General features: G+C 38.7%; 2 protein-coding genes across 5 annotated transcripts in view; both read right to left on the reverse strand.

Annotated features, from left to right (window-relative positions):
* tmem19 (transmembrane protein 19) overlaps window positions 1-16,537 on the reverse strand; it is a 1,055,620-nt gene that overhangs the window by 496,898 nt on the left and 542,185 nt on the right. The gene's annotated exons all lie outside the window — the stretch shown is intronic.
* The window catches only part of LOC100329651 (uncharacterized), an 86,308-nt gene that overhangs the window by 48,244 nt on the left and 21,527 nt on the right, over window positions 1-16,537 (reverse strand). For all 3 annotated transcript variants that reach the window (XM_073948059.1, XM_073948058.1, XM_073948060.1), the window contains 10 exons: window positions 16,333-16,525; window positions 16,138-16,257; window positions 11,165-11,285; window positions 8,241-8,376; window positions 8,078-8,155; window positions 6,747-6,816; window positions 6,506-6,637; window positions 6,286-6,429; window positions 2,295-2,389; window positions 2,080-2,212 (listed from right to left, as the gene is read on the reverse strand). In XM_073948059.1, coding sequence (XP_073804160.1) covers window positions 2,080-2,212; window positions 2,295-2,389; window positions 6,286-6,429; window positions 6,506-6,637; window positions 6,747-6,816; window positions 8,078-8,155; window positions 8,241-8,376; window positions 11,165-11,285; window positions 16,138-16,257; window positions 16,333-16,525 — 1,222 coding nt within the window. The remainder of the gene's footprint in view (window positions 1-2,079; window positions 2,213-2,294; window positions 2,390-6,285; window positions 6,430-6,505; window positions 6,638-6,746; window positions 6,817-8,077; window positions 8,156-8,240; window positions 8,377-11,164; window positions 11,286-16,137; window positions 16,258-16,332; window positions 16,526-16,537) is intronic.

The following is a 16,537-nucleotide window of genomic DNA, read 5'->3' on the forward strand; positions in this document are numbered from 1 at the left end:
GCCCTGATCATACCGCCTCGTAGCTTTTATTTTAAAGATGAAAAGCAGCAATACATTCCTCTGGCTACATAATTCACGATCTCCAGGAATGTATACAGGGCTACATTTTCAGAATGAGCCTGTGTTGTTTTTAATGCAGCATTTTAAAGTATGGCTTTACTCTTACTTTTGTATTTTCATAAGCTGTTTGACTTCCATTTGAGTATATTTTTTGGTTACTGCGCCCACCTCTTGCACACACAAATCAAAAAAACCGTAACACCTAATTTAAAATTTCTCCTTTTAGAAACGGTTGACTGCTAGTACATTTTAAATATATATAAATATTTAATATTTTTCATATTTAAATATGTAAATATTTAAATATTTATATAAATTTACAACAACTGCTCTTCCAAAAACGGTCAAAAAGCACGTCAAATTGCAATCAAAATCAAATCTAACATTGGCGTTAAAACACGAACGATTACAGAACTGATTTTACTAAAAAATTTGATGTCGTTTTGACTATAAGGTAGTTTACGCGCATTGTAGGAATAAATTAGTCGGTGTAAATTTGTAATTAAATGAATATATATAATATTTTTGTGTCATTATTTTGGTGGGGCATCAATGTGTGGGTGTTAAATAGAAGTTTTTGACGTTAAATTGATTAGCTTTTTTATGTGTTTATTTTTTTATGTGCTGTTTAATGTTGCTACCTGCTAAGTAAAGTTTTATTTTTATTATTATTGTTGTTAATATTATTTAAACTTTAATAAACTTTAAATTTAATTTAATATTATAGTAAAATCACCCCTTTTTAACAAAAAAAAAATATAGCGCTAATAGAAAGAAAGGGTTACTGTTTAATGTATGAGAAAAAATTGGCCCCTCTAAAACTACAGTCATTAACGTTTATTTAACCAAAACAATGTAAATGGAGGCTTGAAGTCTGTGTGTAAAGACTGGGAGTAACACCTGTTTTTTTTTTTTTTACAACCACTGGTCATTTTCCAGCCTGACCAGCTCAGACCAGGCTGGAAATGGCTGGAAACTAGCCTGGAAATGGCCAAAACCCCTTTAAAACCAGGCTGGTTGACCAGCTAAATCCAGCCAACCAGCCTAGGCTGGTTTAAGCTGGATTTTTCAGCAGGGTAACCACAGATACAGGGACACTGAAGCATTTTAAAGCCCTGAAGATCAGCTGTTCTTTTTATAAGCTGACATCCGATTGATCCGCTGATGAATCAGCTGATCTTCGCAGCTTTAAAACGCTCCAGTGTTAAGTCAATGTTAGCGGGACGTTTTTAAAATCACAGAACCGATTGGTATCAAATTCCAGCATCGTGACGATGTTATAACGTTGTCTATAGAAAGACTTTCATAGACTGTCCTTTGGATGTAATTGGCTTCTAGTTTCCAACATTGTTCAAAATATTCTCTTGTCATAAACCTGTCATAAACATGACGGCCATTATAATTGTGTCATTACTGTTCTGATTCATTCTGAACACTTTTTGTCCTTGCATTTGCTTAGTGAAAGTGTCAATACCCTGTCAAACTATTTTACAACAGTGCCATTAAAATTAAGTTATGAATTTAAGGTAGTTTACGCGCATTGTAGGGATAAAAAATTCGGTGTAAATTTGTAATTAAATGAATATATATAATATTTTTGTGTCATTATTTTGGTGGGGCATCAATGTGTGGGTGTTAAATAGAAGTTTTTGATGTTAAATTGATTAGCTTTTTTATGTGTTTATTTTTTATGTGCTGTTTAATGTTGCAACCTGCTAAGTAAAGTTATATTTTTATTATTATTGTTGTTAATATTATTTAAACTTTAATAACTTTAAATTTAATTTAATATTCTAGTAAAATCACCCCTAATTGACAAAAAAATGTAGCGCAAGTAGAAAGAAAAGGTTACCATTTAATGTATGAGTAAAAATTAGCCCCTCTAAAACTACAGTCATTAACGTTTATTTATCCAAAACAATGTAAATGGAGGCTTGAAGTCTGTGTGTAAAGACTGGGATTAACACCTTTGTTTTTATAACCACTTACAACCGCTGTTAACAAAAGCGTGTCTCTTACCGCAGTTTGTCCCAGATCTCCAGTCTTCAACCGTGATCCCTTGAGCCACACAGGCTTTTGCGTAGTTCCCGAAGGAGACGCACAAGCAATCCTGCAATGCTCTGGAGCACTGACACGTTCTCTTAACGCAAGCCTGATAAGAGCCAAACGTTTTGTTTAAGAACGAGAAAACAACCCAACACCACATTTTTTTATGGATAGAACAGCATCCGTACCTCAACAAAGGGAGCAACGGGAACATAATCGTGACACTCAGCAAACAGTCCTTCTGGATCTCTCAGCTGATCACAGCCCTGCTCAGCAAATAGCTCTGAAAATCAAATAAATAAGTCAGTGGAAAGCGCTTGGAAATGGTCTCAATCCATATATTAAGGGTGTCTGGAATACGTGATCTTGATTGGTCAGTCATGACATTCCAAGTATGCTATTCCCAGATAACAACCGATGAATGACACAAGCTCATCCAGGAACTCGTGTTCACATCCATATAATTACGTCTACATTCATATTCATCTGCTTGCCATGGAAGTTGTTTGTTTGGCAATATCTCATGAATTAATTATAGATAGGTTAGTGTATGCTCCATTTAGCCAGTTTAGTTTCTGTCAGCTTTGTGTTTTTGGCTGTTTGTCTCCATCTTGTGTCTGAATAATGCGCAGGTTAGTGTATACTCCATCAGCTGTTTTAGTTTCTGTTGTGTTTTTAACTGTTTGGCGCCATCTTGTGTCTAAATAATGCGCAGGTTAGTGTATACTCCATCAGCTGTTTTAGTTTCTGTTGTGTTTTTGACTGTTTGTCTCCATCTTGTGTCTGAATAATGCGCAGGTTAGTGTATACTCCATCAGCTGTTTAAGTTTCTGTTGTGTTTTTGACTGTTTGTCTCCATCTTGTGTCTGAATAATGTGCAGGTTAGTGTATACTCCATCAGCTGTTTAAGTTTCTGTTGTGTTTTTGACTGTTTGTCTCCATCTTGTGTCTGAATAATGCGCAGGTTAGTGTATACTCCATCAGCTGTTTTAGTTTCTGTTGTTTTTGACTGTTTGTCTCCATCTTGTGTCTGAATAATGCGCAGGTTAGTGTATACTCCATCAGCTGTTTTAGTTTCTGTTGTGTTTTTGACTGTTTGTCTCCATCTTGTGTCTGAATAATGTGCAGGTTAGTGTATACTCCATCAGCTGTTTAAGTTTCTGTTGTGTTTTTGACTGTTTGTCTCCATCTTGTGTCTGAATAATGCGCAGGTTAGTGTATACTCCATCAGCTGTTTTAGTTTCTGTTGTTTTTGACTGTTTGTCTCCATCTTGTGTCTGAATAATGCGCAGGTTAGTGTATACTCCATCAGCTGTTTTAGTTTCTGTTGTGTTTTTGGCTGTTTGTCTCCATCTTGTGTCTGAATAATGTGCAGGTTAGTGTATACTCCATCAGCTGTTTTAGTTTCTGTTGTGTTTTTGACTGTTTGTCTCCATCTTGTGTCTAAATAATGCGCAGGTTAGTGTATACTCCATCAGCTGTTTTAGTTTCTGTTGTGTTTTTGACTGTTTGTCTCCATCTTGTGTCTAAATAATGCACAGGTTAGTGTATACTCCATCAGCTGTTTTAGTTTCTGTTGTTTTTGACTGTTTGTTTCCATCTTGTGTCTGAATAATGTGCAGGTTAGTGTATACTCCATCAGCTGTTTTAGTTTCTGTTGTGTTTTTGACTGTTTGTCGCCATCTTGTGTGTGAATAATGCGCAGGTTAGTGTATACTCCATCAGCTGTTTTCGTTTCTGTTGTGTTTTTGACTGTTTATCTCCATCTTGTGTCTAAATAATGTGCAGGTTAGTGTATACTCCATCAGCTGTTTTAGTTTCTGTCAGCTTTGTGTTTTTGGCTGTTTGTCTCCATCTTGTGTCTGAATAATGTGCAGGTTAGTGTATACTCCATCAGTAGTTTTAGTTTCTGTTGTGTTTTTGACTGTTTGTCTCCATCTAGTGTCTGAATAATGTGCAGGTTAGTGTATACTCCATCAGCTGTTTTAGTTTGTGATGTTTTTGACTGTTTGTCTCCATCTTGTGTCTGAATAATGTGCAGGTTAGTGTATACTCCATCAGCTGTTTTAGTTTCTGTTGTGTTTTTGACTGTTTGGCGCCATTTTGTGTGTGAATAATGCGCAGGTTAGTGTATACTCCATCAGCTGTTTTAGTTTCTGTCAACTTTGTGTTTTTGGCTGTTTGTCTCCATCATGTGTCTGAATAATGCACAGGTTAGTGTATACTCCATCAGCTGTTTTAGTTTCTGTTGTTTTTGACTGTTTGGCGCCATCTTGTGTCTGAATAATGAACAGTTTAGTGTATACTCCATCAGCTGTTTTAGTTTCTGTCAGCTTTGTTTAATTTGAGAATTAATTAATTATTACGGCTCAGAACAAGGTTTTGTGAACTGTTTTTATGTTCAACCATCCAAGATGGTGTATCATTAACTTAACTACTACTTTAAGTAATTAAATTAAAATTATTTATTTTGTACGATAGACTTAGTGTACATACATGTTTTTCATACATTGTACTTCCATTTTAAAAACCCTCATGTAATTAATTTATGTAAGTTAATTTATAATTACACTGTTGACCCATCCATTACACATTAACCAACCCATGCTCACTCTGAAAACGTAGCCCCGCAGACGTTTCTGGAGACCGCGATTTACGAGGTACGCATGGCTGCATTTCATTTTTTTAAGCGAAAGCTAAAGAGCTTTCCCATCGCAACCAGTTTGTCCGGTTAGCTCGTCGGGAGGGAAGCAAGCTGGCGGGCCGACGGGTCAATCGGTAAAACCGGTTGGGTTTAGGGAAGGAGGAGGAGGATGTCTAGTCAATCATTCATTCATTCGGACAGACGGTCGCTCAACAGCGGCCTCCGGTGAGAACATCGTGGGCACTAATGGCGTTCGGGATGCGAAAAAGCGTGCACATCGTCTTCTCGCCGATTCGCGATAACAAAAACTGCAGAAATACATATCTCCTGGGACGTATATCGCAGTTCCCAGAAACGTCCGCGGGGCTACGTTTTCAGAATGAGCCTGGGTTGACATTAAACCACTCTCAAGCCTACCCACCCCACCAAATCTGTGCCTAAAGGCATCCATATCCCACCTTAACAGCAACGTAAGTGTTGCGCAACACTTTATTAACACAATACGTACATCATTACAAGAAAAACATGAGTTAAATGGTTGAGTTTTTGAATCCATTTAACTGATATCCAGAACTGGTGGAAGCACTTTTACAGTATCTTAGGCTGCGTCCGAAACCGCATACTTCCATACTATATAGTACGCTAAAATCAGTATGCGAGCCGAGTAGTATATTCGAATTCATAGAATTCGAAAATCAGTATGCGAGAAGTACCCGGATGACTTACTACTTCCGGCGAGATTTTGAAGTGCGCATTCCATGCACGCTGCGCTATCCCATGATGCCCCGTGAGAGAATTCATGAATGGAAGTGAGGCGACGCAACTGACGCAGGTAGGTCACGTGACCATGACAAAATGGCGGATGTAGTACGTCCGAACTCCATTCATACTTTTCACATTCATACTGTATAGAACGCACTTTTCTAACGGCCGAGTAGTACGTTTAAATTCAAATGCAGTACCTACTGAGTAGTAGGCGGTTTCGGACGCAGCCTTAGCTTAGCATACATCATTTAATTGAATTAGACCATTAGCATTTCACTCAAAAAGTTTAAAAATGCTAATTTTCCTATTTAAAGGAATAGGCTTAACTCTTCTGTAGTTACATTGTGTACTAAGACCAACGGAAAATGAAAAGTTTCTATTTTTCTGGGCGTAATATCATTGCGCCTGCTTTAGCCATGGTATAGCAACAAAGTTCCTTGTTTATTATTAAGCCAGAATGAGAGTATAGTTCCTAGCCACATTGCCCTAGACAATATTAACTTATCATTGTCTGTCAGTATCAGTACACGATGTAACCACAGAAGAGTCATGCTTTAAATAGAAACAACTATCAACACTTTTTAAGGCAAGATGCTAATAGTCTAATCTGATTCAATTATTTATGCTAAGCTAAGCTAAACACACCAGAAGATTGGCTGAACGGATTAAAAAATGGTAAAACTAAACTGTTTAACTCCAGAAGAGCTGCAAAACCATTTTCAGAGTGTTCCTTTAACATGTTTAAGCAGTTATAGCTAAACGACACTTACCGTTGTTAGTGTTTATGCATCCGCTTATTGGTGTGCAACTTCCCATTGACCAGGACTGGGCAAAAAGCTGCACAGAGCTTTCTATGATACCACTGAAAGTGGTAAAGTCATCGTTCGTGTCATTATTATAAGTTCCACAAAGACCTGCAATAACAAATGAACTCAGTTCATATTTAAATGAACACACATTTAAATGAACATGAATTTGGCTCGGTCAGACCTTTGGTATTTTCAGTCGCTGGCAAATTCAGATATATTTGAATTTCTGGAGAGACTTGAACCTGCATTTTCAGGCCAAACGAAGTGTAGACTTGAACGAACATCGAGGACTGCCAAAAAACGGTGGTGGATTCTGAAACAAAAGCAAAGTACATATTTGAAAAGGGTAGTTATCGTGAATATTTTACGCTTTGTTAAGCTTATATGAATATTTAAATCTGCCGGATATCAAAACCGCCCACCAGTTTGTGACAAGTCACCGATGTCTATGTTGTTGAGTTGTATACTGTTTGCAGAGAAGGTGTATTTGTCCTGAAATTTTAAAAAAAAGCACTCGTTAAATTATTAAATGATTATTTTTTTAACTAAAAAGTCATCTTTTCCATTTTAATAGAGAATTAAATCGACAAATTTTCTTAAACAAAGATTTTAAAAACTTAATCTGTATATTTACTGTGTTATCAGCACACAAATGCACAGATAACCCTGCTGAAAAATCCAGCTTAAACCAGCCTAGGCTGGTTGGCTGGTTTTAGCTAGTTGACCAGGCTGGTTTTAGAAGGGTTTTGGCCACTTCCAGGCTGGTTTCCAGCCATTTCCAGCCTGGTCTTAGCTGGTCAGGCTGGGAGATGAACAGCTAAAACCAGCTAGACCAGCCTAGCCAAGCTGGGAGTCCAGCCAAAACCCCAACCCGGGCTCATTGTGGAAACGTAGCCCCGCGGACTTTTCTGCGGACCGCGATTTACGTCCCCGGAGGTACGTATTCGAGTGGTTTTTGTTTTCGCGGATCCGCGAGAGGCCGCTGTTCGCGCCCGCGCCATTCTCGCGCGAAAAGCCGCCGGATCGTCCGACTCGGCCGCCCTCCTCTTCCTCCTCCTTCCCTAAACCCAAGCGACGGTTCGCAAAAGCCGTCCAACAAAAAAAAAAAAAAAAAGCAAAAGCCCTCGTCTTCGATTTCGACCGCGTTTTCGGATCCCGCCGCGTTCTCACCCTTATTTTTCAGATTACGTTTTTCGTCTTACCTGATTTCCGGAACCACTGTTCCCCGGACTCGATCCCGGTCGTCGTCCATCGCGGACGGTTCCTCCTCCGGGGCCTCCGCTCCGCCGATGCAACGCTGTGAGCTAAGCGGACAAACTGGAAAGCCTTCCACCCGGAGGCGAGCCGTCGGCCGGCGAGCACAAAGAGGAGGGGCGGAGCGGCGACACACCGCCCCGCAGCGTTCGCTCGAAAAAAACTAAACGCAGCCTTTACATACCTCCGGCCACGTAAATCGCGGTCTCCAGAAACGTCCGCGGGGCTACGTTTCCAGAATGAGCTTGGGTTGCAAAACCCGCTATATCCAGCTTAAACTAGGCTGGTCAAGCTGGTTTTAGCTGGATTTGGCTGGTCATTTTCCAGCCTGACCAGCTAAGACCAGGCTGGTAATGGCTGGAAACCAGCCTGGAAATGGCCAAAACCCCTCTAAAACCAGCCTGGTCAACCAGCTAAAACCAGCCAACCAGCCTAGGCTGGTTTAAGCTGGATTATTCAGCAGGGAATGCATTTATAATAAGCAATAAAATCGTCAAACCTGGTTGATGTTGAGATATGCCTGTTCTACGACGACACTTTGTGCAGAATACTGCACAATCAAAGTCCAGTTAAGCCCCTGAGTACCAAAAAGAGGCATTTTCATATCAGAAAAGTGCAAAATGCCACATTTGGCTGGACATTTATATTATAGTCAGTGTTACCCTTGCAGCCACATAAGTGCATCTGTCTGGAAGAGAATACTGTTTGCCATCAAACGTAGTAATGAACTGTCCCTCGATGATACACTTGACCGGACACGTGTTTGCAGAACACGCCCATTTACCTCTGATGCAGGTGCTGTGAGGATAAGCACAACCCAAATCTCTCCATCAGTGTTTCACGGTGACAAATTATATATTCAGATTCTGCTTTGTATAAACCTTGAACTTTTGATAAACCCTGGCTTTCCTCATGGTTTCATGTCTGTCTTTGTACCGCGTGGCTAATCAAAACACTGCAACTTCAACATAATAAAATCAATATCATTTATTTAAAATGTAAAAACTTTATGTCAATCATATTCTATTACTATAATAATGTACAGGAATATAAATATATTATACTTAAAATGTTACGACGTTACGAAGAATGTTACGAAGTTAGAATTATTCACCCAAATATAAATATTTCTCAAATGATGTTTACCAGATTCAGGAAATTTTCACAGTATTTCCTATAATATTTTTTCTTCTGGAGAAAGTCTTATTTGTTTTATTTCGGCTAGAATAAAATCAGTTTTACATTTTTTAAACACCATTTTAGGGTCAATATTATTAGCCCCTTTAAGCTATATATTTATATTATATAGTCTACAGAACAAACCATCATTATACAATAACTTGCCTTATCACCTAAACCTTCCTACTCTAATTAACCTAGTTAACCCTTTAAATGTCACTTTAAGCTGTATAGAAGTGTCTTAAAGAATATGTGGTCTAATAATCATGGCAAAGATAAAATAAATCAGTTATTAGAGAGGAGTTATTAAAACTATTATGTTTAGAATCTGCTCTCCGTTAAACAGAAAATGGGGGAAAAGTAAACAGGGGGGCGAATAATTCTAACATACAGTAAATATACTATGGTTGTGTCGAAACTTCAGCCATGACTGTCCACAAACCAACAGCAGAGGTCTTCTGTTTTTCGCCTGTTGAGTTGATTAAAACAGGGGTTTCCAAACTTTTCAGCCTGCGACCCCCAAAATGACAATGCCAGTGACTTGCGACCCCCAATATCCTGGTTATGAATACAGAAACGTTGCATGCAATGTCACACACACACACCAATACACCCAGGGATATTCTTCGTTTAATGTCAGTGCGGTAAATGGGCTAGAAACTTTGGTCCCACTTTATATTAAGTGGCCTTAACTAATATGTATTTACACAGGATTTAATAGTTTGTTACAATATACTTATTTTGTAAATACATGTATTTACTGTGTACTTATGCTTGATTAAATACATGTATGTAATTACATCTTTAATTAACTTTTGTAATTACATTTGTAAATACACTGTTGACCATCCCTTACACCTTAACCCACCCTTAAACCTACCCACACCACCAAACCTGTCCATAACCCAACCTCTATCCCAACTCAAAAGCACCACAAGTGTTCTCAAATACATTATAAACACAGTAAGTACATTGTATTTATTTTTTGATGTAAGTACATAGTAGTTAAGGACACTTAATATAAAGTGGGACCGAAACTTTAACCTGGTGTTATAAAATCAACCTGCTGCATCTGACGCTATTGCTGTGTCTTTAACATAATGTAATTACCACTGCGGTCGCAATCCAATAAAACTAGTAACTATAAGCTACTATAGTAACTATATAGTAATTATAAACGACTATATGTTTTCTCTTCTGTAGGTTATGGATAAAATATGGTCATTCCTATATGATTTAATAATAATAAATAGATTTTTTTAAATCACCAGGCGACCCCCCTTCATTGTCCCGCGACCCCTCGAGGGGTCCCGACCCCCACTTTGAGAACCCCTGGATTAAAACAGCTGTTTACAATGAATCAGGGAGATTAGGATGCTTTAGAACATCCAGGGTAATTAGGATGCTTTAGTTCACGAAGTTTATGAAAAAATATATTTATTTAACTCTTTATTTAACAGGAATGACGGACGATTGAAGAACAGCCCCCGTAATCTGCAATCCCTGGGCAGGAGAATACAAACGCATCTTGCATAACAACAACATAAACACGATTAGATTCTAAAATAAACAAGATTATATATATATACACACAACAGTATATACAATATATAGAGTCATTGAGTTGACACACACCTGATGCAGTTTTACCCAACATTACAAATGCGGATTGAACTGTGCTAGGGTAGGTCATTTGGTAAATTATTTCAATTAATAACAAAAAAAAAACAAATGTTAGGACAACCAAAATCAGCTAAAATTCTATACACAATCCCATCTTAAAAACATTTTAAAGGGTTGACCTAAAAACGTTAAGTCTGTTTTTAATTGCTCAATATTAAGAACGCAAATTAACATGCTTTAGAGGTAATCTGAGAGCTCCCTCATCCTCCATTTACAGCAACAGTCCATGACACTTCAGTGGTTCAACTGTGATTAAATGCAGCTCCAAGAACACTGTTGTGCACCAAAGTAAACTATAAAAACGGCTTTGTTCGCCTTTGTCGTCCATATCAGATCAGATTGCGCGTTTACTACGGACAATACGACATTTTCATGTTGCACTGATGACTCTAACATCAATAAATCCTATAGCCTAGAGTAAATGACCTGATGTGGGGGAAAAAATAGGCAAACAACATTGTTGTTTTTTTCTTTGTAGGATTGTAGTTGAGCCACTGAAGCCACATGGACTGTTTTGACAAAGTTTTTATTAGTTTTCTGGACTTTGAATGTGTATGGAGGATGAGGGAGCTCTCCGATTTCATCTACAATGTCCTAATTTGTGTCCTAAAGGTGAGCGGAGGTTTACAATTTTTAATTTTTAGGTGAACTACCCCTTTTAAAACTATACCCAGTTATCTAAAATAAAAAAAATTATCAAAGTCTTAAATACTGTGGTTCTCACCAGCTCTGGCATTTTGTTCTGCGCTCCTGCCTCGGCGCATACGTCATTTTTCCATGCACGCATGGACATTCCTCCACATTTATGGTTGAGTAGCCTTTAATACGGTCATTCAGGACCTTTCCTGAAATTGTGAGAGAAAGAAAACGTTGCGAATGACACTGACATTAAATCAAAATAAGCAAAAAGTTAGCTTTTCTAAGACCCATCAATCTCTCATAGTTGATGTTCACATTAACCGTTAAACTGGATAAACAAATAGTGCATTAAAAATCCACCTAATAGAAACAAGTCAAAAACAAAACGTACTGCAAAAAAAGAAGTTTTGAATCTGCCGTTATGCTGACACATGGGCATTTGTAGCTCTGCCCCATTTTGACGCAATTCAAAATGTTTTCATATAGTGGTTCACTCATTCATTCATTTCAGTGTCGGCTTAGTCCCTTTATTAATCCGGGGTCGCCACAGCGGATTGTACCGCCAACTTATCCAGCAAGCTTTTACATAGCGGATGCCCTTCCAGCCGCAACCCAAATCACCTGTACCACATGTATTTGGATTGTGGGGGAAACCGGAGCACCCGGAGGAAACCCACGCGAAGGCAGGGAGAACATGCAAACTCCACACAGAAACACCAACTGAGCCGAGGCTCGAACCAGCGACCCAGTGACCTTCTTGCTGTGAGGCGACAGCACTACCTACTGCGCCACTGCCTCGCCCACTAGTGGTTAACTCATACGATCACGTTCGTTTTAGTATGATTTGCCAATCACAGTATGGTTTAACATTTAGACACGCCTCCTTTTAAAAATTATGTGTTTTTATATGGATGAATTTGTATGAATTAAGACATTTTTGAGAATGCGTGACATAATTTCATTGGAATATCATGCTGAAAATAATTTTAAAAAAATCTACTACATCAAATTATTTTGCGCCTGTGTTTAAATGCACTAAAATCTGCACCTTATCATCATCTTTGCTTACTTACGACCTAGTTTATGGTTCAGTACAGGCGTTCTCAAACTCGGTCCGGGAGGTCCGGTGTCCTGCATATTTTAGCTTTAACTTGCCTCAACACACCTGAAAGGATAGCTGCGTCCCAAATGGCAAACTATACACTATGCACTCATGCACTATGTACTTATGCACTTACACACTCAACAGGATAGTATATGTATGTAGTGGCGTCCCAAATGGCACACTTATGTTTTTTTACTAAGCGGAAATTCAAACCGTTTCCCTGATGATGTTTGACGGTCGCCAAATCAGTGAAATAAACCAGTGGTTCCCAACCTGGGCTCCGCGTCCCCCTAAGGGGGGCGCCAGAGTTCACAGGGGCGGCGCGGGAGAGGATTAGTGTTGAGGTAGAAAAAGGCATAAAATGCTCCACTATTATATAGGGCTGTGCAGTTAATCGAAAATCCGATTTCGATTTTGGCTTCAAATGATTATAAAAAAACGTTAATCGAGATAAATGATTATTGCATCATATACCGCCACCTTTCCAGTTGTACACGTGTTGCTCTTAAAAGCGCAAAAGACCGCGGTCAGCATTCGCTCTCATTCACACACTGAGACGAGCAGCGGAGCGCAGACATCTAAAGTCATCTTAACGTGAGCGCTTTAATGGTCAAATAGGTGTCAAAACGCGGTGTTCAGTGATTATTTATATTAACCCTCATTTGTGTAATAAACAAACGAGTTGAGGATCAAAAGACGTGAAAGAGAAACCATTAAAGAGACAGTGAGAAATATTCCTGCTGCCGCCTGTTTTTACTAATATTTCTCAAAGATAACGAGAAAATCCCTCTCTGCTCTTGACTGAAGGATTTTTGTAGCTAAAGTGTTTCTCTTAGGGTGAAGATGCTTAAAGCACAGTTTGTTTTATATTTTTTACCTATTGTATTTATTTCTCTTTTCTTTGCAGGGTGGAAAATAACTGTATGTATACAGTTGAAGTCAGAATTATTAGCCCTCCTGAATATTAGCAACCCTTTTCCTGCCCAATTTCTGTTTCATGGAAAGAAGTTTTTTTTTACTTATTTCTGAACATGATACTTTTGATATCTCATTTCTAATAACTGAGTTAGCTTTCTTTTATCTTTGCTATGATGACAGCACGTAATATTTGACTAGATTTTACTAGATGTTTTTCAAAATACAAGCATTCAGATTAAAGTGCAATTCAAAGGCTTAATTAGGGTAATTAGGCAAGTCATTGTATAACAGTAGTTTCTTCTGCAGACAATCAAAAATATGTATTGCTTAAGGGGGCTAATAATATTGACCCTAAATTGGTTTTAAAATATTTAAACCTGCTTTTATTCTAGCTGATACTGTTAAAATTCCTTGTTCTGTTAAACATAATTTGGGAAATATTTATTCAAAAAATTCTCAGGATTCTCAAAAAATTCTCAAAATAATCGTTTTGAACAATCATGATTACAATTATGACCAAAATAATCGTGATTATGATTTTTCCCAAAATCGACCAGCCCTACTATTATATATGTATTTTAAGAACCAAAAAAAAAAAAAATCAAAACATGCTTAAAATTCCAACATAATAGTAAAAATAATTAAAATAAATAACTTTAAAAAATTATTTAAATTTTGCTCACTCACGCAATGTGCTTGTCAACGTGTCGTAAAGGCAAAATCAAAACAAAAATGGCAGAGAAACGTAAATGCAGTAATTCTTCAGAGGCGAAGAAAAAAATTAGACAGTATGACAAAGACTACCTAAATTTTGGTTTTATTGAAGGCCAAGACAAGTTAAAACTGAGTAATTTATATTTTCTATACTTATATATATATATATATGCACAGTACAAATGTGTGTGCGTGCGTATTTATATGTCGGGGGGGCTCCAATGTTTGTATATGTTCATGGGGGGGGGCCCAAAGAAAAAGGTTGGGAACCACTGAAATAAACGACCGAATTATCAAATAATACCTGCTGTGAGTATAACCGCATCCACCATCGGGAGGTGCTATAATCACTCTCGTAGGAGAATTTTGCTTTCACCATCGAAAACAAATAGTTATTCAACATGTGCGTCCGATAGCTCCGCCCTTTCCGCTACATGAGCAAACCTGCGGTCGTTGAGTGCGTGAAGTGTCCATCATTCCACACTTCATTTTAGCGGCTGAATGAGTGCATCATCCGGGTAATTAAAGTGCACTTATTATTTTTAGAGTTTTCAGTGTGAACACACTACTTACACTATTCATACTACAAAATGGCGTAGAGTAGGGCATAAGTATGCGATTTGGGACGCAGCAATAGTTTTTGGAAAGCTTAGCAATGGTTTGATTAGCTGGCCCAGGTGTGTCTGATTGGGGTTGGAGCTGAAATCTGCTGAACACAGAACCTTCAGGACCGAGATTGAGAACCCCTGGTTTAGTAAAACCACCTACAAACTTTCCAATCCCATCTGGGTTTTATGTGATTCGCTTTTGTGCTAATTTAGCTCATTTCCCCTTTAGGGAATGTTTTTACATCTAATAAAGGCCAACATTCAGATAAAACATTTTCAGTTCACATGGATGCATCGAAAAATGGATCTAAAAATGCTATATAATACATGCCAGGGCAGTAGTTGGCAACGTCACAATTTATGTGCGTCAATGTTACCATCTACCTATTGTTATGCGAATTAATATGGCCTATTATGGCAAGGAATATGGCCGAAAATGTTTTGGAAATGCACATAAAAAAACATATGTCCACAAATGAGTCAGAAATGTGCATAAACTGTGATGGAAACACATTTTCTGATTAAATTCCATTGGTGTTGGTCTGAGCTAGGATCGAACCGGCGACTCTCCACATGGGTTGCTCTAACAAGGAGGCTAAAGACCATGATCTCTAAAATCTGAGGTTTACCTGCATAGCATGGTACACTCTAGCTGGCCACTGCTACACTCACCCCCCTAAACCTCACTCCCATCCCGGACGAGCCCCCACAAGTAACTCACCGGTTCTACTGCACCCAAGCCGCTCTGAGCCGGGATCGAATTGGCGATTCTTTGTATGGGAGTCGGTTGCTGTAACAAGGAGGCTAAAGACCATGGCCCCTAGCGTCTGTCGCTAGAGCACCTTTAGAGGTCAGCGGAGAGAGGTTAACCTGCACTGCACTTCTCTAGCTGGCCTCTGCTACACTCACCACCCTAAACCTCACTCCATCCCGGACGAGCCCCCACATGTAACCGACTGGTCCTACTGCATCCAACACGCTCTGAGCAGTGATCGAACTGGTGATTCTTTGCAAGAGGGTGGGCTGCTTTAACAAGGAGGCTAAAGACCATGGCCTCTAGTGCACAGCACTTCATTAGCTGGCCTCCACTACGCTTGCACATCAAACAAACGTTTGCGAATTTGTTTTAACAGATCACATGATACCTAAAATGAGTGGGATTGGATAGCATTAAAAAACAAACTAGCTAAGGAAGCACATTGGAAAAGATCAGAAATGTAAATTGTTATATAGGGAAAAAATGGCCCTCCTCAATTTTTTGGTTTGATATTTGGCGCCAATTGAAGTGTCCATTATCTTTAACAGACTGGATATAAAATGCTGCTGTATTCCTAAATGTTGTACGCGAAATTCCAGCTTGATCTTATGAGGAAACGTAACTCTTTTACGTTTCGTCAGTTTAGTGGCTAATTCTTACGAATTCATACGATGGCATGCAACTCCACCCCTAAACGCAGCCATCATTGGGGAAGGAGCAAATCGTACTAAATTGTACGAATCACATGGTACGAGTTTATACGAATTGACCACTAAATCAAAAAGTTAGGAATTGCCGTGAGATATCATTGGTGCATAAATTAAACACAAAGTTGGATGGAAACACTGCTAATGTTTTGTCAAAATAGTATTATTTATTTTTTTGAGTTTACACAAAGACAATAAATGCTATCATTCTGACATGCTAACACTTATAACCAACGATGAAGAACTGACCTTCAGCCGGCAGGCAGGTGCTGGTGAAGTCCGCGGTGGAGTTTTGCGGGTTGCTGCAGGTCGGGGGAAAAGCGGGACCCATTTCTACATAACGTAGATCTCCCGGACAAAGAGGCATGGCTGCAAACAAGATACGTTCTTAGCATTTCAAACACTATAACAATAAAAATTAATATTTTAAACTGTGGCTCTTACAGCAGTTGGTTTTGGACCTCCATATTGACCAGAACGGACTGGAGCTGCCGCACATCAGGGAAATCTCTTTGAAGAAGGAGCAGTTCACCTCGTGATGCCACAAACCATTCATACTTTTATAACACAGACTCAGGTAGCTTTTATATTTGGCGCCGAGACATTCGTACGCGTGGGACAAAACACCACTACAAACCTAGGAACATTT

The sequence above is a fragment of the Danio rerio genome, chromosome 4 (genome assembly GCF_049306965.1).
Source record: "Danio rerio strain Tuebingen ecotype United States chromosome 4, GRCz12tu, whole genome shotgun sequence".
NCBI lineage: Eukaryota > Metazoa > Chordata > Actinopteri > Cypriniformes > Danionidae > Danio > Danio rerio.